This window comes from Strigops habroptila, chromosome 6 (assembly GCF_004027225.2).
Source record: "Strigops habroptila isolate Jane chromosome 6, bStrHab1.2.pri, whole genome shotgun sequence".
In the NCBI taxonomy this organism is placed as follows: domain Eukaryota; kingdom Metazoa; phylum Chordata; class Aves; order Psittaciformes; family Psittacidae; genus Strigops; species Strigops habroptila.
The window spans coordinates 60,702,214-60,724,789 of NC_044282.2; the positions used below are offsets into that span (position 1 = coordinate 60,702,214).

General features: G+C 39.8%; 1 protein-coding gene across 2 annotated transcripts in view; it reads right to left on the bottom strand.

Moving 5' to 3' along the window:
* MSRA (methionine sulfoxide reductase A) overlaps positions 1–22,576 on the bottom strand; it is a 283,999-nt gene that overhangs the window by 76,899 nt on the left and 184,524 nt on the right. For both annotated transcript variants that reach the window (XM_030489862.1, XM_030489865.1), the window contains exon 5: positions 21,053–21,159. In XM_030489862.1, coding sequence (XP_030345722.1) covers positions 21,053–21,159 — 107 coding nt within the window. The remainder of the gene's footprint in view (positions 1–21,052; positions 21,160–22,576) is intronic.

A 22,576-nucleotide genomic window follows, 5' to 3' on the forward strand; every position in this document is an offset into this window, starting at 1 on the left:
ATACATCCTTTCATGAACTTTGTAAGCACTGTCGCATAAATCATCAGATTTCTTATCCCCTCTATTCTGTTTGGCCAGCTGTTTCTGAACCCAGCTGCTCTAATGATTATAAAACATCTAATTTCCAAACCTAAATGTAAAGATGGCAAATTTATACCCACCTGGATTTGTGCTAACACTGTTCTTTACCTTAAACAGCTCTTCCCCCCTCCCTGACATTTACTTCTTTCCAATTTCTAGAGAAAAAAAATCTTTTTTGCTCAGTTTGTTCACTAGATAACAAATCACAGCCTTTTCTTATTTCATACTTCCATGTTCCTTCATCATCCTAGTAAGACTTTTCTGCATCTGTCGTGGATGAGTGACCAGAGTTGTACACAATACTGCAGAGGGGTCTGAACTAATGTCTTCTTTATTATCATTACAGCTCTGATTCCCCAGTTTTACCAAAACTAACTTGGATAGATCCCAGATCTACCCCCCTGTACTGCTCTACTGCCTCACAGTGTGCCCATGTCCTACCCCTTCTCGCTGCTTGGAGCATCAGAAAATCTCCAACCACCGGAGAAGGTTAAGGCACTGGGTTTGCTAAACGTTTCCATCAATTTTCTCAACAGGCAAAATGACACCCATCTAAGTGAAGTGTATTATTTCAAACAACTGTGAAGAAGAGGATTCCTTGATTTCACCATGATCAAAAGCAACAGTGTAAGTCCTTCTCATTCACAGAAGTAATTCTTGATGTGGAATGGCTTCATTCATACTGGAAAATAAAGTGTGCTGAATCATTCATTATTCATTATGCAGTCCATAGGCCAGGCGGTGCAGCTGGGCTCACATCCAAGCAATCAGCCTCTCCTTCTCCCTACGGTCTGGTCACACTGAAACTGCCTCTTGGGAACTGTTCTTCACCTTATCACCCTCAAATCTCTCATGGGCATTGCTTTGGAGATTGTTAGTGAGACAAGGCTAAAACCATGCCAGCAACCACACCAGTGACTAAGAGTGTGTGCAGTCATAGGGCAGCACTTGGGCCCAGGCCATAACCATGTTTAGCCCACCATTATCAGTGTAGCTTTCACATGCATCTGTGATAAAGAACAAAAGCACCCAAGGGGAAAACCCAAACAAGTTATTTAATTGCAGCCCATTCATTACCCTGTTCTGGACAAACCTACACAAGAGGTGTCTGCTAGTAAACCAGGGGTTGTATTCAGTTGCCTATATACAAATACTTTGCTTTGATCTCCGGCTGCTGATGCAGAAGCATGCAGGACTCCTGCAAGTCCTTCAAGCTATCTAACAGCCCCATACAAGTGTCTCAGATATCCGAAAGCACCTGAAACTGCACCAGGTGGTAAGTTAGGCAAACAAATTTTTACCCTAGCCTGTACTACAGAATTACCAAGCCATCAGACCCTTATGTTCAAGTTTTAGGAACCAGTGTAGATCACCCAGGATGGCTCAGCCAGCCCTAAGCACAGGCACTTACTGTATTTTTGTACAGAAAAAAGGGTTTGGGGGTTTCACTTTGAGGCAGCACAAACTTAACCCAAAGAGGGAAGATTGCAGGAGAAGGCAGAGCCAGAACAGTCATGCAGAACGACAGCCTGCAGGAAGGTTAGGGCTATAATGCTAACAAAGACTTCTGCAACTCCAGACTTTACGGGCTGGAAAGAGTTCAGAGAAGGGCCACAAATCCAAGGGTGAGGCAGCCACATGAGGAAAGGCTGAGATAGCAGGGCTCATTCAGCCTTGAGAAAAGAAGGCTCCGGGGCGGCCTTATCACCATGTTCCAGTGTTTAAAGGGTAGCTACAAAGAAGATGGAGACTCCCTTTTTACAAGGAGTCACATGGAAAAGATGAGGGGTGATGGGCATGAGTTACTCATGGGGAGATTCCAACTGGACACAAGAGGACAATTTTTCACCATAAGAACAATCAGCCACTGCAATAATCTCCCCAGGGAAATGGTGGACTCCCCAGTGTTGGACACTTTTAAGATTCGGCTGGATAGGGTGCTGGGCCACCTAATTTAGGTCATGCTTTGCCTAGAAAGGTTGGACCAGATGATTCTTGAGGTTCCTTCCAATCTGGAATTCTATAATTCACCAAAGGGCTAAACTGGACTTTCTCTGTGCAAAATGTTTCAGAACCACAGCAGAAATGAAACCTGCTTACCAGTATGGATATAGTTTGAGCCTTTACACTCAGATATGGAATTATTTCATTTTTGTCTTTTCTACCATGGGCAAATTCCAAAAGCACAAGTAGAAATGGAAAAATACAGAGTGGTATTTTATTGCAGGTTGCATTTTTATATTGAACCAACAGCATTAATAAACGTTGCAGAGCATTCTGAGGGGAAGATTTTACAGCTCCTCCATGTTCTACCTCACTACCTTTTCATTTTGTTTTGTTTGCTTCTTTCTCTCAGTATAAACATGATGCATTGTCAGGCATACAGCAGGTCGGGTGATGACATTTTTTAATGTTCACATAACAACCTAACCTCCTGCTTACACTCACTAAAAAGAAAATAAGGAAACCCCCTGGTTGAAGTTTTAAATGCTAACTAGGTTCTATATTTGATTTGTTTTTCCTTCCCAGCAACACTAATTTCTAATTGAACTGCTGACTCAATTAGCAAAATGTTGAAGTTGTTGAGACCTTGTATAATATTATGTCCCATTAACAAAAGGGAAGCCAGTAGCGGTTTTATGCCAGTAACTAAACCCAGCACCAGCATTTTAATGGGCTATTTTAATTAAACAAATTAAATTAATGATGGCCTCTGCAGAATGATGAATTACACTATGCAATATACCATTGCTACATGCTAATCCTATTTTTAATATTATCTTCAAACATTGATCAATACATAGACACGTAAGTCCTACACCGGCTGATCTCGAGAGAAAAAAAAACAACTGTTGCAAAAGAAATGCAATAAAATGCAAATATAGTTATGGTCCACCTACAACCAAGATGTCACAGATTCTAACAAACAATGATAAGAAAGAACTAGTGTGCATTATACTAGTAGCAGTAGTATGAGCTATATATATAAGGCAAAAAATCAAATGGAAGTTGAGAACATGAGAATGGTACCATGCATGTAAAATGCTGGGCCCAAGGAACTTAAAACAGTATAGAACATATATAATATGTACATGTGAGATATATATATAATCTAAATAATCAGATGTCAGCACAATTGCAAACAGCCCTCAGCCTTTGGATTTTTGTCTTTCATCTTGTGTCCTTACTAATCACAATCAGTTTCCTCACAGCATCATTTTAGGAAAAGATCTTAACCTTCTCCAAGTAAACGCTCAAGCCATGCCCGTTCTTTCCTGATGTAGCATCTCCTGTGATCAGAATTCATGTTGCATCTCTTCAAAGTGGATCACAGGGCCTATGATCATTCAGGGCCTAATACTGGAAAATGTGGGATGATCTTAGCTTCCAGAGAAAACATTTACAGTTGAAGTTATGCAATGAACAGAACCGTTACAGGAAAACAGGAACAAGACTAAGGGTAGAATAGGCAACCAAGCAGCACTTTAAAATTGGGAGATAACCATAGATCCTAAGGAGCCTGGTAAAAGGTCTTCTTTTGCCATAATTTTCTTTTTTTTTTCTTTTTCCTAATGAAGCCTAATTTGTTTTATTTTAGAACAGCACCAGAAAGCCACACACAACAGACTACAACTGAGTTTTAGAGAATGTATCATGCCATTGACAACTACGTCAAACAAACTGAGAGGGTTCCGAGTTTACTAGCACACTAATAAAGTCTCAATGAAGGATTATATAGGATTAAATGGGAATATCTGACAAAACGGAAAAGATGCAAGGTACAAACACAGACAGACAATACAACCATATAAGGTACAGTAGGCATGCCTGAAAATGCAAAATGTTGTTCACATAAGACAAAACACTTGGCCTTAGCATCCTGAAATTCTGAGAATTAAAGAAAATATAACAAGAAATAATTATTTTTCAAATAAAATAAACACAAATGTGAAAAGGACTGATCAACCTGCTATAAAAAAAGACTATTCAGAGTTGTCTAAAGTACCTCCAACACTAAATTCACCTCACCAAGCCCATAGCTGTCTATCTGAAGACATATCAAAGCTCAGTATCTTCTATGAACTCAGAGACCACACACTGGCACGTGATGCATGTCCTTTGTTATACCAGATATGGGAAACAGGAGTGATATTAATCTCAGACAACCTTTCCTCTCACATTTGCCAAGTTCATACTAATTTTACTAGAGAATCCTAGCTCCTGCAGGCTCAGTCTCCCATGTACAAAGTGCTCTAAAATAAATACAGCCTTGAAATGGTATGACATAGTAACATTATAGAATCATAGAATAATTTAGTTTGGAAAAGACCTCTAGGATCACTGAGTCCAGCCATTAATCTAGCGCTGCTAAATCTACCACTACACCATGGCCCTAAGTGTCACATCTGCCTCCAGGAACGGTGACTCCACCACTGCCTTGGGCAGCCTGTTCCAACACTGGACAACCCTTTGGATGAAGAAATTTTTCAAATTTCTTTTTTTCAATTTTTTTTTTCAACACTTCCACCCAGCTTGGTGTCATCTGCAGACTTCCTGAGGGTGCACTCAACCCCCTCACCCAGATCATCAATGAAAATATTAAACAGAACTGGCCCCAATGCCAAGACCTGTGGAAGACCACTTGTGACTGGCCACCAATTGGATTTAACTCCATTCACCACAACTTTTTGGGCTCAGCCATCCAGACATTTTTTTAGCCAGTGAAGAGTACACCCACCCAAGCCATGAGCCCCTAGTTTCTCCAGGAGAATGCTGTAGGAAACAGTGTCAAAGGCTTTACTAAGGTCAAGGTAGACAACATCCACAGCCTTTCCCTCAACCACTAAGCGAGTCACCTTGTCACAGAATGAGATCATGTTGGTCAAGCAGGACCTGCCTTTCATAGACCCATACTGACTGGGCCTGATCACTTGGTTATCCTGTACATGCCATGTGATGGCACTCAAGATGATCTGCTCCATAATCTTCCCTAGCACCAAGGTCAGACTGACAGGTCTGTAGTTCCCCAGATCCTCCTTCTGGCCCTTCTTGTAGATGGGTATCACATTTGCCAACCTCCAGTCAATTGGGACCTTCCTGGTTAGCCAGGACTGCAGATAAATGATTGATTGATTCTGAACACAGGATGTTTCATAGCAGTCATGCCCCATGGTAAGCAGTAGCACACGTGCCATGACATGGCAACCTGATTGACAATTCTCACAGGTATTTCAACTGAGAAACACAAATCACATTCTGATTCCACTACCTAAGGAATTTTTAAAAATGAACAAGATGATTCCAGAGGATTGGAGATTGGCCAATGTGACACCTCTCTACAAAAACGGGTAAGAAGGAAGACCATGGAAACTACAAGCCTATCAGGCTGACCTCAGTGCTGGGGAAGATCATGCAACAGATACTCCTAAGTGAGATCATAAGACACATGTGGGAAAACAGAGGGATCAGGCCCAGCCAGCATGGGTTCATGAAGGGCAGGTCCTGCTTGACCAACCTGATCTAATTCTATGATAAGGTAATCCACCTGGTTGATGAGGGAAAGGCTGTGGACATTGTCTATTTGGACTTGACACTGTCCCCCACAGTGTTCTTCTGGAGAAATTGGCTTCCCATGGCCTGGATAGGTGTATTCGTTGCTGGGATGGAAACTGGCTGGATGGCTGAGCCCAAAGAGTGGTGGTAAATGGTATCACATCTAGTTGGGGACTGGTCACTAGTGGTGTCCCTCAGGGCTCGGTGTTAGGGCCAGTGTTGTTTAACATCTTCACTGATGATCTGGATGAGGGATTGAGTGCACCCTCAGTAAATTTGCAGACAACACCAAGTCGGCTGGGAGTGTTGGTCTGTTGAAGGATAGGAGACTCTGCAGAGGGATCTGGACAGGCTGGATAGATGGCCCGTGCCCAATGGTATGAGGTTCAACAAGGCAAAGTGCCAGGTCCTGCATTTGGGCCACAACAACTCCGTGGAATGTTACAGGCTTGGGGAAGAGTGGCTGGAAAGCTGCTCATGGAAAAGGACCTGGGGTGCTGATTGATGGAGCTGAAAATGAGCCAGCTTGTGCCCAGGCAGCCAAGGAGGCCAAGGGCATCCCGGCTTGTATCAGCAATAGTGTGGGCATCAGCGCCAGGGCAGTAATCATCCCCCTGCACTTGGCACTGCTGAGGCTGCATCTTGAATCCTGTGTTCAGTTCTGGGCCCCTCACTACAAGAGAGACACTGAGGTGCTGGAGAGGGTCCAGAGAAGGGCAACAAAGCTGGTGAAGGGTCTGGAGCACAAGTCTTATGAGGAACGGCTGAGGGAAGTGGGGATGTTTAGTCTGGAGAAGAGAAGGCTCAGGGGGGACCTTATCGCTCTCTACAACTACCTGAAAGGAGGTGGTAGTGAGCGGGGGTCGGTCTCTTCTGCCAAATAACAAGTGATAGCACAAGAGGTAACGGCCTCAAGCTGTGCCCAGAAGAGGTTTAGATTGGGTATTAGGAAAAATTTCTTCACAGAAAGGGTGGTCAGGCAGTGGAACAGGCTGCCCAGGGAAGTGGTAGAATCACCATCCCTGGACATGTTTGAAAGCCGTGTAGATGAGGCCTTCAGTGATATGGTTTAGTGCTGGTCTTGGCAGTCCTGGGGTTGGACTTGATGATCTTAAAGGTCTTTTCCAACCCCGTTGATTCTATGATTCTATTCTATTCTATGTGGGCTCTATTTTATTCAACTCATTGTAGCTGAAGTGAGTCAGCTTAGAATCCTGGTGTTTATACCTGGGGAGACAGAGGAGCAAAGAAGCCACAGACAATATGGCAGGATGCTAATTAAGGCCTCTTAATGAATTCAAAGCCAGAATAAATGAAAGAAGAACTGTGCTTAAAATATAATAATAATATTAACAATAATAATAATAATAACCCCAAACATCAACAAAATAAAAAACAAAACCAAAAACCAACAAACAAAAAGAAAAGCTATGGGTGTAGATTGTGAACTCACATTATCTTCTCTTGTTTAAAAAATGACATGGTAATTCTAATGTCAAACTATGTTATAAATAGACAATTATAATATCTTAGGTCTGGCATCTGCATTTTCACCATCTGAAAGGCAGAAGCTGAGGACTGTTTACTGCAAGATTGGAGACCTAAACATGACAAAAAGAAACATGGAGTGAAGTTCAATCAAACCCACAATCTGCTGTTCTCCACATCCTCCACTTGACTATTGTCCTTCAGCCACTTCACACTGGAGGAGAAAGCAAATGCCCCTGTCCCTGAATGCCCCAGCAGTTGCTGGCCATGAGGGCAACCTAGCCTTGGGGCACCCCCTCTGAATGCATCCCAGTTCACTGGCCATGGGTGATCAACCATCATGCACCTAATTCTGGCCACTTTGGACTTTTTCTTCCTCCTTCCCTGCACAGTCCGTGGGTCTGCTGGCTACAGCAGCTACCATAGAAACTAAAGTGCTGCTCTGCAGCACACAGAGCAGATGTCATGCGAAGCAAGATGAATGCGAATGTGGTGAGGGGGGGTGGATGCAAGAGGAGGAGGGAAATCAGCATCACACATTCAAAATTAAATGTTCCCACCAGAGGGAGTGAGTCATTTTTGAAGTAAGTGCAAAGCTGCAATATTTTTTTCCTACGCCTTCAATGCACATCCACAAACACTCAAATCTCCATCCTTTATTGGATGCAGGGGGAAACACAGTGACAAAGAATGAGGAAAGGCTGAAGTACTTAATGCCTTCTTTACCTCAGTCTTTAATAGTAAGACCAGTTATTCTCCAGGTACCCATCCTCCTGAGCTGGAAGTCAGGGACGGGGAGTAGAATGAAGCCCCTATATTCCACGGGGAAATGGTCAGCAACCTGCTACACCACTCAGACACACACTAGTCTCTGGCACCAGATGAGATCCACCCAAGGGTACTAGGGGAGCTGGTGAAAGTGCTTACCAAGCCAATTTCCCTCATTTATTAGTGGTCCTGGCTAACCGGGGAGGTCCTAGTTGACTGGAGGTTAGTAAAAGCAACACCCATCTACAAGAAGAGCCAAAAGGAGGATCTGGGGAACTACAGGCCTGTCAGTCTGACCTCAGCACTGGGGAAGACCACAGTCTTATGAGGAAAAGCTGAGGGAACTGGGGTTGTTTAATCTGGAGAAAAGCAGGCTTGGGGAAGACCTCCTCACTCTCTACAACTACCTGGCAGGAGGTGGTAGTGAGGTAGGGTCAGTCTCTTCTCCTAAGTAACAAGTGATAGGACAAGAGGAAATGGCCTCAAGCGGCAGCAGGGGAAGTTTAGACTGGATATTAGGAAACATTTATTCCCCAAAAGGGCTGTCAAGCACTGAAACAGGCTGCCCAGGACAGTGGTGGAGCCACCATCCCTGGTGATATTTAAAAGATGTGTAGATGTGGCACTTATGGACATGGTTTAGGGGTAGACTTGGCAGTGTTAGGATAACAGTTGAATCTCTGATCTTAAAGGTCTTTTCCAACCTAAATGATTCTATGATTCTGTGATTCTAAATAAATGTGCTTTCATCTCTTTTGCACAGGTGTCTGAATTGCCCGTGCTCTGCTCTCTAACGAAAGCTGCGATTTTCTCGTGATGCTAAATTAATGCCTAACCTAAAACAACTATCAAAGCCAGAACTGTGCTGTCATTTCAAAAATGCCCTGCAAAGTTTTTTCCCTTCTTCTCCTTCCTGGATAGTGTAAAAATATGACATCGTATAAAGTCAATATGTATTAGACAGGCATTTTATGGCAAAAAGTCACTCAATTTTTAAGACTAACAAGATATAATACAGTTGTGCATTGTGTTTTAACTCAAAGTAAAAAATAGGAACAACCAGTCTTCAGCAGTGTTTCATTTCCTCTGATCATACTATTTAAAATTAATATAATTGCCTTAAGTTTTGTTTTGATTTTTCAGTTCAGAAAACGCCATTCTTACTACGATATTTCTCCAACACAAGCATTATTCCCTCTTCTTCCTTCCACTGATATGTCTTGTAAATATCTAATTTATAATGCCTAATGCACTTTACTGATACATTTGTTGAAACATTAACTTGCAATAAAATTGGGTGTTGGGAGTAGGTCACACTCTTTCTATTTGCAAAATGAGAATTAGACTCCATCAATTTCTGTAGTCTCTGTCCAGTGTCAAGCATTGAGTGTGACAATGGTGAAGAATCACTCTGAAACGTGCTGTGCACTCATCATCTCTGTGGGTATCAATGAGGTTGAAGATGCTCAGCAAGTTCAAGATGCAAAACCATTAACTCCCATGGGCCTTCAACACCTCTCTGCATCTGCAAGTGGACCTGCACAGACACAATGATCAGTCCCTGTTGATGCCAATGAAGATTTCCATATCAAGATGGAAGGATAATTTAGAAATAAATGGGTTGAAACATTTGGCAGGCTCTCCTTCAGGCAGACTATGTGATGAATTCACAACTATACAAAGCAATGGCAGCAGAAAATTATGCCAAAAAAATTACATCTACTTCTCTAGAGTGTATATATTTAAATGATGAGCCATCATACACGAGTGTCGCCCCCTCCAAACTCACTTAGTAAATAATGTTAATACAGACTACATGCGTCTTCCTCTTATCCACAGCAAAATATAAACCCCACAGAATCTCCTGTTGTCATCATTTACAAACACCAGTAGGATACTTCTCCTTTTAGCTGATATATAAAACAGTGCTCTGTGGTTTGCATAAATGTGGACAAACAACTTTAGGATGCTGAAATGACAAGAAACCTCATGGCTGCACACAAAGAGAAAGAGGAAAACGAGCTCCTGCGTTTCATGCTATTGCAGACCTACAGCGAGGCCACTAGAGGGCAATGACACAAATCAGGTTTTCCTCCAGCCCTGTTAAATCCCCTGATTTTGCACTGTACGTTTTTCCTATAATAACATCTCATGGGATAATTGGGAAATTTATTTCCTATGATTGTTGGCACATAAAATAGCCACCACGTATATATAATGGCAAGAAGAGTGGGATGAAAAATAATCATGCAAGATATAATTAGCTGATTGAGATAAAAATAAAAAATATTACAGAAAGTAAAATGAGGGAGATTATATTTAAAGTGCACATTTGTGTGTGTATGTGGATAAGGAGGAAGGATGATACAAGCCCTCACCGTGATTTATAACTCCTCTTTTTTTCAGATTTTTTTTTTTTTTTGGGGTGTTTTAAACTCCATGAAACTTCACTTTTTGGGCTGAAAGTTGTCACCAAATTGCATTTGTTGGAGACAATTAATTTTCCACATATTCTAAGATAACAGTTGGGAGTCCTTCAACATGAAGAACCAGCCATTAAACCCAAAGTTGTCTAATTATTCAACTTTTTAGAAAAATGCATTTTTCACACAAGCAATAGATGGTTAGTATTGAATATTCTAGAAGAGGGAATAAGCACCGATCTCCTGCAGCACTTCAAAAGGGACAAGTAAGACAAGCCACACAACACTGTGCCAATTTGTACTTGGTGAAAAACAAAAACAAACAAACAAAAATGAAATGACATTCAAATGGCGAGGAATATAATTAGTGCCAATCAACATGTTTTTGTAGAAAACAGGTCAAATATAAACCCAACATCTTTCTTTGATGAGATGACAAAGTTTAGCTGACAAAGGAAACTTTGTGGATACAATAGTTAATATTTTACATTTCATTTTGTACCATATAACTATTTTGATAAAAAAAAAAAAAAAGTGCTACATGGTATCCATACAGCAAAGGATAACTGGATTGAGATGGACTTTCACCAGAATCATTATGAAGCACAGTGATAAAGCCTTAGAAATAATTATAAAATTATTGCTGGTAAAATTGGAAGATGACATGAAGGTCAGAGTTATAGCAAATGCTGATAATGTCGGGGCGTTCACCCTGCACATTTGAGATCATTATGGCATAGTTAAATCTGAAATTCTACAACTAGGAAGGTGAAATCCAAAAATTTTACATCTAGGAACAAAGAATACAGGCACATCTACAGAAACGGATATAAACAGCAGTGTGCCCAGGGAGGTTATTTGACCTTTATTTAGATCATTGATTAAATTAATTCTCTGATACTGTATTCAGTTCTAGTATCCCTCCCTCCCTCCCTCTCCCTCCCCCACCCCCTCACCCCAAAAAAAGAAAGCTGATTTTAACAGACAAAAACTTCAAGAAAGCTCAAAACTAAACTTAGAGAATCTTTTTGAAAAAAGTCACTGATATGAGAACATTGCTGCATAAAGCTACAATTTTGACTATACATCTTTCCTGATAAAAAATACTTAGTTGAATAACACATACTATTCTGCTGAAGAGATGGTGCATCCCTGGCTTTCACTGTCAGTCACCTGCTGTTACAAATATATGCCTCCTAGTTTAAGCTTTGGGCTATGGGTCTTCATTATGCCTTTCCTTACTAGCTTACAAAGTGCTTTTATGTGTAAAAGTTTTTCTTCTATGAACATCTTAAACACAGTTCCTTTAAAAATTGAAAAAGATGTGGTTTAACTGGCTCACCTAAAAATAACCAAAGCAAAGGAGAAAGGAGCAACTAGAATGGAAATACGTTAACCTCAATAAGCCATAGGAAGCTGACTGCTTGGGGAAAGGTCAAAACCAAAAAATACAGAGCAGAGTCCTGCAGGCTGGGAGCACTGTGTCACCTTAGAGCAGCGTTCCAGTATCTAAAGGGGCAGACAAGAACCCAGAGAGGGGCTTTTGACACAGGCGAGTAGTGATAAGATAAGGGGGAATGGCTTTAAACTGACTGAGGAGAGATTTAGATTAGATATTAAGATGAAATACTTTACTGTGAGCGCAACTAGCACAGGTTGCCCAGAGAAGCTGCGGCTGAACCACCCCTGGCAGTGTTCAAGGCCAGGTTGGATGGGGCTTGGGGCAACCTGGTCTAGTGGAAGGTGTCTCTGCCCGTGGCAGACAGTTGGAACTAGATGAGATTTAAGGTCCCTTCCAACACAAACCAATCCATGATTCTGTGATTTCTCAGTCTTTGCTGACACTTTCTGCAGTGGCCCTGCAGAGCACACACCTACATGGTTCTGCAGAGGGAGGTATCTTAAGATGCTTTAGGCTGCAGAAGAGGGAATATATTTTGTCTACCTTGATACGCTGGGTAGTTAGATTTCCTTTTAGACCCTATGACTAAATGGCATGTAATAAAGGTCAGCTAGAAAAAACACAAGTTTATCATTGTCTGCAGGGATAAAGAAAAGATTTTTCAGAAACACAGGCCTGAGGAAGTGGAAAATTTCAAAACCAGAATAAACGCAGAACTACAGAGAAAGGGATGTGGGGCAAGGTCAAATGATAGAAGATCCTGGAAGCAAATGGGAAGGAAAAAAACAACAAATTAAGGCTGAAATATACTTGGGAGTGGGAAAATGAAGTGAGAAAGGCAGAAGAACTGATTTTTCTATATCAGCTCAATGGAGAGCAGTAATGTGGGCTTTGCTCGATCTTCCTTGTCAGCATCGCATGGTGTGAATGCAGACATCCATTTTGCTGGTACTTCACCAGTTAGGCTCATAGGCAGCATAAGATGACAAAATTCCTAGCTACAGCACCAAGGAATAAAATCAAAGTCATAGAAACAGAGATTCCTGAACTGAAATTTTTGAAAAATAGGACTGAACTCACACAAATTCCATCCGTCCATGTCCTCAGACACACACAAATATTTCAGCATAGCAGCATCTGTCCAGCAAGTTTCCTCCTTTGTGTTTCACAGCAGCTCTTAACAAAATATCTTTATATATTCCTATATGCCTCTGTACAAATGGTTCATATACAGGCATAAGCCCATTGATACAAAATTGAGAAAGTACTTATGTTAGTATCTGTTGTAACTCCATGCTTTCCTGGGAATGACGGATGTGCATTAACACAAAGAGAAATGTCCTGGCTTTTCCAAACTGGATCGCTTTACTTTCTGCAATCCTACAAAAGTCTAGGACAATACTGATAACACCATTGATGGTATTGCCCACCAACCAGAAAGCCCATTCTGACCTCCTGCAATCATCTAGCTCATACTGTAATCAGCATACATCCTGGATCTAAAAGAAAATGAGATTAGTCTACAAGCAATCTGTAGAACTTAATAAAAGACAAAAAGATCTTGATGTAAAAAGATCACAAGATCAAAACAGACATGACAACGTTGCTGGCTCTGATTTTTCTTTCCAGGAAGTATTGACTTGTTTTCCCAAAAGCTGAGAGCTGTAGTTGACTGAGTGTCTTACTTCAAATAGAAAATAATACACAGAATTTTCTGACTATTCATTGGGGAACAAAAATACTGAAAACAAAGAAACTCCTGGGCCAGATTTTTATCTCAATTGCATTACTGGAAATCCAAAGTAATTCCATTGATTCTAATGGCATTGCTCTATTTTTTCAGCTGTACTGTTGATCTGCATTGTGTCCTGTGAGAAAATCTGGAGACTTACTTCAGCAAACATTAACATCAGTTAGAAAGCAACCTCATGAGGGTATCGCAACTGTCGATACATGATGTAGTACATCTAGTTATCAACTTGTTTGAACTTGAGTGCTTAAGCGGACACTCCTATATGCAGCAGCATATTTTATAAATGTGGAGTATCTGTTGTTTCCATGTGTGACCTTTGTGGAGCTCAGGACTTCCTGAAGTGCCATTATGTTCTTACATCTGATTTGAAAAGCCATTTCAGACAAATTTTTGGCTTTATATTTTAGAGTTGGATGAACAGTGGAAAAGTGTTCCATGAGTACTTCCTTGAATTCCGGCTTAGGCACACTTTTGTCACTGAGAAAACTTAGGGTTTGAATAGTGTTCTTTAGATCCAACAGCTTTGCACTAAGGATAAGCAAACTCTATGGATAGCAGAAGTAACGCTCACAGACCTCACCATGCTCATTAAAAATGCATGTGTCATTTAAAAATGAAAAAAAAAAAAAAAAACCCAACCCTAAAAAACCCCAAGAAACTTTTTGATTCATTTTTTAATTTGTATGGAAACTATAAACCAGGCCAACCCCTCTCCACTTCCCCAGATCAATGCAGAGAGTCGCACTATAAGCCTTATCTTTCAACACATTGCGAGACTCAATACATCTCAAGATGATTTCTCAGTTTTTGTTTCCAGACATTTTTGCTTAAGTCACTTTTAAGGGCTACATTTAACCCAAAGAGAACAAGATCTGACACAGAACGGCAACAGCTAATCATAATCATCTTCCTTTTGCCTTGACCTTCTCCTAGACTGTTTTATCATATCCTCCCCAGAACTAATTTCTTAGTTAAACTAAGCTCCTTGAAAGCTTCTTGGACACAAGAGGAAAATTTTTCACCATAAGAACAATCAGACATTGGAATAATCTCCCCAAGGATGTGGTAGACTTCCCAATGCTGGAGACCGTTAAGATTCGGCTGGACAGGGTGCTGGGACATCTAGTCCCAGCTTTGCCAAGAAGGTCATGCTTTGCCAAGAAAGGTTGGACCACATGATACTTGAGGTCCCTTCCAATCTGGAATTCTATGAATCACTATGATTCTATGATTCCTTAAGAGAACTATATCCTGTTCCCTGTAAATCACTGTTCACTTAAACCATAATTATTAATACCCTTATCAAATTTATGCTCCTGGCATTTAATATGCTTGTGAAACTTTAAAAGTGCCATAACAGATGCATAATCAAGATCAAGAAATTCAAAAGCCTGAGCTAGAAGCTCTTCAGAATGATCCTGTATGCCACTGAACCATTTGGGAATGCATTTAGTGGCTGATATAAAGCTATTCAGCTTTAGTGTGCTGCCTTACCTCTGCTACGACTAGGACCTGTAGGAGATCTATGCCAGCTGGAGTGGCAGCTGGAGGCCAGGTCAGGTAGGGTAGGACAACTCAAATGGCACTAGACTCCTGTAGGCAAGTCAACTTAGCTCTTTATACCTTCATCTTTTGAATCAGCATGGAGATCTGCCTTGAAGATTGAGAATTCATCTGCCTAAGTGTATGAAAACTTGATGTCTAGTCAAATTTAGAACGATTTTACATTACTGGCAAGCTGAACAGAGCATGCAATACAAAGCAGGAAATGTTTTATTTACAACCCATTCTTGGAGTCAAATCTATTTGCTATTTACATTAGTTTACTGTAGGACAATTTCTCGCATTAGTTTAAATGTCCAATATAAGCATTAGTTTGAAGCACTGGTTTCACATTCACAGTACAATAAAGCAAATGGCTTCTTTGCTAAACTCCATGACCACCCAGATGAAAAAATTACTGTAAAACAGAAAGTATGGTTTCATAATATTGTTCGTAGTACTAATTTCAAATGCATGATTAGCTATATTTGCAACAGTCAAAGGGCTAAGAAGTGAAACACCCAGCCTTTGATCAAATGAACAGCATATATGCAGAATCAAAAACTAAAAAAAATCTTGCTTTCTTCAGCATTGATAAAAACAAGCAACGTGCTGTTGCTGCATCCAGGGGAACAGAAATAGCATGCAATTGGTAGCATACTGCACTCTGCATAGGACGGTGCCACTTCTCGACCTCAGTGAATTTTGAGAGCTGTCCTTAGTCCTCCTGTGCTCATTTCCATTTTCAAAACGACATATACATCCTGTACATTTCACAGTTTCAAAATAAAGACATCTTGATGGTGATATTAAGATATTTTTCCTCCTACAACATGAGATGAGATTCTATGGCACAGAAATATAGGAAAAAATGTTAAGAAAAAAAGTCAGATAAACAATAACTATAATACTGAGTAAACTCATGTCATATGTTATGGCTGCAAAGAAAAACATAGGGCACTGACCATGTCTACCATAACAGAATTCCCTATCAAAAAGGTAGAAAAAAATAGACACAGCACGAACCCTAAAACTTTATAAATGCATCATATAGATGCATTTAAGCATAAATTCAACAAAGAAAGCATAAGTGGGCTGTTAATCAGTATTAACAATAGAATGGGTCATCTCACAGACGTATATTCTAAGAAACTCAAACAAGCCAACTACAGTATCCTCAGTTCATGCTGTTAAAACTTCTATCTTGTTGCCACTGTCCACACAAAACCTCCTCATCCATAGCTGAATGCGGCTTTCTCTTTCTCAGGAGGGATGAACTTAAGAAAGGTATCTCTGTAGCACAGATGAGTGATTACAAAACAAATAATGGCTTATCTTATCAGATCAGATTTGCTTATTTTCATAAAAACTACCACCATCAATCAGGAATCAAGTAGCTACTATTTACATCAGAGTGAAGCAAAGATAATTCAATACGTAAAGCTTTGAAATAGACATAATTTGAAGAGGAGTAAGCAGGTGTTATTTTTTTATCAGATCTATTGTATTGCTTTAATAACAACCTGCTTTCTAAAAGAGCTATTTAACTTTTCCCAGCCAAAAAACACGTGAAAAACTGTCTCCCAGCCAAAGCATGTTCTAAACTCACACAGCACATCACATAAAACCACAGCTAAATGTTGTAAATTCACTCCGCAAGGCATTCCTTGATGCAATGAAAGACTCAGAACCATCAATCCTGTAGGTCTGTAAACAGCCTTGCCTCCAGCCTTGACAAATACAATCCTCACCACTTCATTTCCTTGCAGATTGCTGCTCTAAAGTGCATTGCACTGGCCAAGAAACTCCAGCTTTTAAATCTCTTTTCTATGATATGAAATATGAAGTTCTTGATTTTGCAGCTGAGAGTTTTCTTGGGTTGTTCCCTCATCAACTCACAATAAGCTTATGAAAGTTGCACAGTACCTCTGAGGCTGCTGTGCTGCAGAGACTGTTGCATTTTCTGCAGGCCAATACTGTGGGGTACTACTGTGGTGTAACGTCAATCTCAGTGTTAATGCAGTGTGTTCCAAGACCTCTGTGAACAAGTTCAGGATCAGATATGCTATCATGTAACTGTAGCCACACTGAAAGTTGGCCATTGCAAATGAATGATAGCACTGTAAATCCACAACTGTGTAAAATAACATTGATCCCCATTCTTCCCATGGTCCTCCACGATTTATCATGTAACTGTTCAGGGCTCTAAAAGTTTAAAAAAAATAATAAAATAAAACCCACCCCCATGCCATTCCCCAAACCCATCACTATATAACCCTTTAAAAAAAAAACCACATTTTTAATGTCTTCATAAAATCTCAATATTTCTATACTCCTGTGTCTTTTAGCCCTTATTAATCTCCCAGATTACAACTATGATGCAAACAACAGCAGCTCTCCCCACCAGCTTCTCTTTGCTATAGCAAATCAGGAGTTTATTACCTCCTCATATCACCCAACACCTCTGTCAAGACCTCAAGACTATTAATTCATAATTATCTGCAGAGAATCCCTTTAGTTGCTTTGTGGAAGGATCTTCTCCTGCCAAACATTTGCTTTTGTAAAAAACTTATAGATCTGTGTTTTGATCTCTGTGCAAGGTGTTCATTGTCAGTGCTGTCTTACATAAAGACGCAGAGATGTTGGCATTTTTGGTATACTACTTTAATATAAGCCAAACAGAAGGGAGTGACTCCATATATTCTTGCAGTCTGAAAACCTAGTGTTACTGCTTGACAAAAGAAATGCTTCAAATTATTCACAAAAAAAAAAAAAAAAAAAAAAGAAATACAAACTTCTTCCCACCCTGATTTCACTATCTGGATTATTGCCTACATAATTCATTTGAAAACCAAATCCAGCCTAGCAACTGTCTTGAAAATTGAGTAACCCCAGGTTCAACTGCATTACAAAACTTCAACATCAGGCAAAACTGATGGAACAGCTCATTCGCAGTACTTTCACCAAGCCCTGGCCCTCATTTTATGTTTTTCTGATTACACTTACATTGTGTTACAATTTACTGGCAGCACTATTGTATTACAATATGTATTACCACTAGCCAACTCTGACTGTATGCATTCAGTTTCATCGAGAGCTAAAGACACATGGCTCAATGCATATTCATTGCTGTATCGCCATTTCTCAGCTGTTAAAACAGCTGCACAAATCTGCAACAAGTTTCACAACTTAAAATAGATGTAACTCTGCAGGATACTCGGGCTCAACGTGCATTACGATTCCCATTCATAGGCTGGTAGGAGCTAGGAACATAATGCACTTAACTACAGTACTTCTCCACTCAAGCATAGCACTACCCTAAAGGTGTAAGCTACATTAGTGTTTCAGTTTGGAGCAGAAGTGTGCTTTTGTAATAAATCTCCTATCCATTGGGACAGATGAACTCATTTTGATGAAGCTATACCAGAAATGCACCACTGACTGCCACCTGCTAGTGGCATGTGGTTCTGAGGACCAAATTACAGCTACTGAAGGGCAAACCCTCTTGAAACGCATGTAGTGTGTTCTGGATCCTCAGTACAAAAGGTTCTATTCTGCAGATCTGCTCTCAGTCCACACTGCTTGCTGAATGTAGACAGAGCTGAACACAGCTATTTGACTTCCACAGAGGAGCTAGCACTTCAGGCTAGCCTTTTTGGAGGAAGGAATTCATGATATAAACTGTGCGGTTAGCTGGTTTCCACACTCAGTGAAGAAAAATGTTTCCTTTAAGTTAACAGCCCTACCTGTCTATGAAAAAAAATCATCTAGCAAACACGTATCTTCTGTTTGGAGGCCATTCTTAGCTCTTTTCCAGGTCCTCAGCTAAAAAATACCATCTAAGAGCACATGCAAAATTATCCAGTGAACAAACAAATAAACCGCATTTTGATTTTATTCATCTGCTGGGCCAAGAAACTCTCGAATCACTCACACATACTGCAGTTCTTGTACTTCCAATATTTGTTAGTCCTACCCCTGTTTGGTGTATGCACCACTGCTTATCATGGAAAAATCAAGCGTTACGCCATCCCCGCATGTTTTTATCTGTCATTATCACATGTATAGATATGCACGTGTCACTGCCAGAAGAGCTTGATATTTATCTTAAATTACTGCAATAATAAGGAAAGTGGCTATTTTACATCAAAATAATATAATACAAAACATTTAATATGAAAAGGGATTCCTGAACATGTTGTTTGCTCAGTATGTTTCTCATACAACCATGCTACTGCTACTGCAATACCACAGTAGATAATATTGTGGATATTGTTATTAATAATACATAGAAACCACATATCCTCTAGGAATTTCAAAACGTATTTGTTGTGTTTCGTTAGCTGGTGAACACAGTCCCTTCCTTCCCTCTACTTCAGTGCAAAACCAAACTCTACATGTGATCACTTATGGAGTTGTGCCTAATTATATAAACGTACTAATTATACACACTTTTAAAATGGTGATAGACTTCAAAGTAGATAAATTTTAAATTGTGCCATTAAGGAAATCTATTTGATGATGGAAATTTCTGTAATATCATATTGCAATCTCCTACATCGTAATTTTGCTTTCAAGTCTGTATTAATTTAATGACAAAGAACAGCAGAGTAATAGAGTTGGGAAAGCAAACTGTAAGCTGTAAGACTTACAGTGTGATGTTGGTCAGCAGATGCTAACAGAAAGGAGCAAAAACAATTTGGAAAAGGAATGGATCTAAGGTAAACAATGAGTAGAAAGAAGTTCTGCATGTTAAATATGAATACCAAACCTTCAGAAACCACTCAGTTAATAAACACCTGCATGACTGACTTATCCCCATGTGTTCCGCTACTCACAAGAAAATATATATATATGTCACTGAACACCTAATTTACATGCACAGTTATCACACTGCTAAGCACGACTTGCAAATTAGTTAATGCAGTTCAGAGCATCTCTTTGCATGCAAAATAACACCAACTGTATATATAAAGCAGCTCTAAAGTGCACACATAGCTCAGCCCACCAATGTCATACACACATTTAGGAAAACCAAACTACCACACAAGACTTCAGCACACGCACCTCCTTTTTGGACCTTGGTAGATGCTTCTGACTGATATAGCCTCACTCTCCAAAAAACCCAGTTGTTTAATTTTAACATTAAATATCCACCAAAACCCCATATTCATTAACATAACACTTTAGTGAATTCGTAGTATAAATGAATGTATAAAAGCTGATATTCTTTTAGCACTACTTAATAGTTACTCTCTATAGACTTGATGTCCTAGGTGTGCAGTTTTATCATATAAATTAAAAAAAATTATATATCTCTGCTGCAGAATCTGAATCTTGCATTGACAAGACCACAAGGCAGATCAGACAGCAATTGCAATGCAGCAACACTATAGGCCACTAATCCCTCCACCTTTAGTTAAATAATAGCTTACGTGGCAGGGAAGAGACAGAATCCATCTTCACTGAAAAACAGAACTGTGTATAGAAAGGTCGATCTTCTCTCACACAAATTCTGGTGTCAAAATAAATAGTCTTACTAAGTCAGGGGCTGTCACATTTAATTGAAGACATTTATGGAATAGCTTGATAGAAGCATCTTAGAAGCAGTAAGTGGGTGATTCTGAGTTACCAAGCTCAAATACTGATCAGGACTTTCCCTCAATGTTCAAGAACTCTTGGGTCTGAGATTTTGGATACACCATTCAGAGTGAGGGGTCCAGATATGCTTGAATAGCTTTAAGATCACAGACTTCTCCTCTGGCACACCCACATAAAATTGTAAAAGAGATTAAAAATATCTCTGCACAAGTAACTTATTTTTCTTTCTGCATAGTTATAAAATGACTCACACACACAAAAAAAAAAATCTCAGAGAAGTTGGAATTCAAAGCAAATACAATGCAAGTTCCGTACTGGAATGAGGAGCTCCAATAGCAACACAGAGACAACACACAGTACAAGAAGCGATTTTGTGATAATTGGTGACATCTTTGACCTCTGCTCACATGTGAAGCAATTCCATGCCTTTCCCAATGTTACCTTTTGGTATTCTTCCTTAGATCTGAAGGCAGCTTCCATCTGTTTAGGAGAAAATGTGTAGATGGCCGAGCGATACTGTGTGCCTACATCATTACCTTGTCTCATTCCTGGGGAGAAAGAAAACACAGCACACCGTAAGGATCACCCTCCCCACCCGACTAGGCTGCAGGCCTAAGTTCAATAGACCTAAATTTAGGATGTTCCATACACCTGGATTAGCACAGTCTCTTATGTGCATACTCAGTAGGTATTTTTAGAAAGTCCAAGTCTTTCCTTAGCTAAATAGTCCTGAAGAGATTCAACTCTGATATCTCCTTTTAAATGACATGCAAATGAAATGTGAGCATTTTACATTTTGGTAAATCACACAGTAGTCAAATACAGATGTAAAACCTTAAATAATCAAGCTGCAGTTACTGTAATCAATGTACTCTTAAAATATTTATTTTGAACCATGCAAATGGTTACAAAAAAAAAAAAAAGTTTATTTTACCAAGTGCTTAAAAACTTTCTTGTGCTAGAGAAGTACATCTTAATGGAAGAAAGGTTCAAAACGCTCTTGGAGATAACTAGGTATTCTCCTCTATTCACAAACCAATGATCTTGCTAAAAGACTGGTATGCATGTATTACTGAATTACCTCTGAGGTTATCCATTCCTAACTGCATCTCTTACGCAGCTCTCAAATCTGAGCTCCAAAGAGGACTTTCATAGAGAACCATGCTAAGGAGAAGGTTTGGACAAAGCCTGGCTGAGTTAGTACTGTTACAGAGTGAGCAATGCCTAGGAATAGCAACCCTTTCACAATTTTTTTTTGAGTTTGGGAGAAGTAGAAAACACAGGTATATATGTATATACCTATTTAATCCTATTTGCAACCTACACATGGATAACATAGATAGCAAAAGTATCTAATACTGTTTATATGTGACATTTTGAAAACAAAACCCTACTTATACATACCCAGTAACTCCTTAAAATTATACCATAAATGAGTAATTCTGATAATTAGCCCCTTTGATGCTGATGTATGTAATCCCTTCAAAAGACTAGTTGTATGAAGTTGCCCATATATGAATTTCCAAAATACCGGATGGCTACTACCTACAAAACTATAAAATAATGGGCCAAAGCAGAGAGAACATTACTATCCCCTTAGGTGACTAGCTCAGATACTGTTTGGCATTATGTAGTCCTAGGCAGCCACGCTGGGCAAAGGCATTGTTGCCTTTCATTGCTATCCACTCTCATTTCCCCAGGCAGCAATACTGCAAGCCAGCTCTGCTGTGGATCATTCCAAAAAGTCAAAAAACAGCCCTAGAGAAGAGCTTTAGCATTAAGAACGGTCTGGAGGCACAGTTTTGCAATTGCAGTTTCCCAGTTTCTGTCTTTTATACCTAGTTCCCAATTTTGCATTCAAGAACATAACTTTTGGCTTTGCTGCAATAAAAAGTATCCAGTTTCAGTTTGTCTGGTGTTGTATATGAACTTGGATGAGTTAAAAAGCTGGATGTTCTGAAGCAG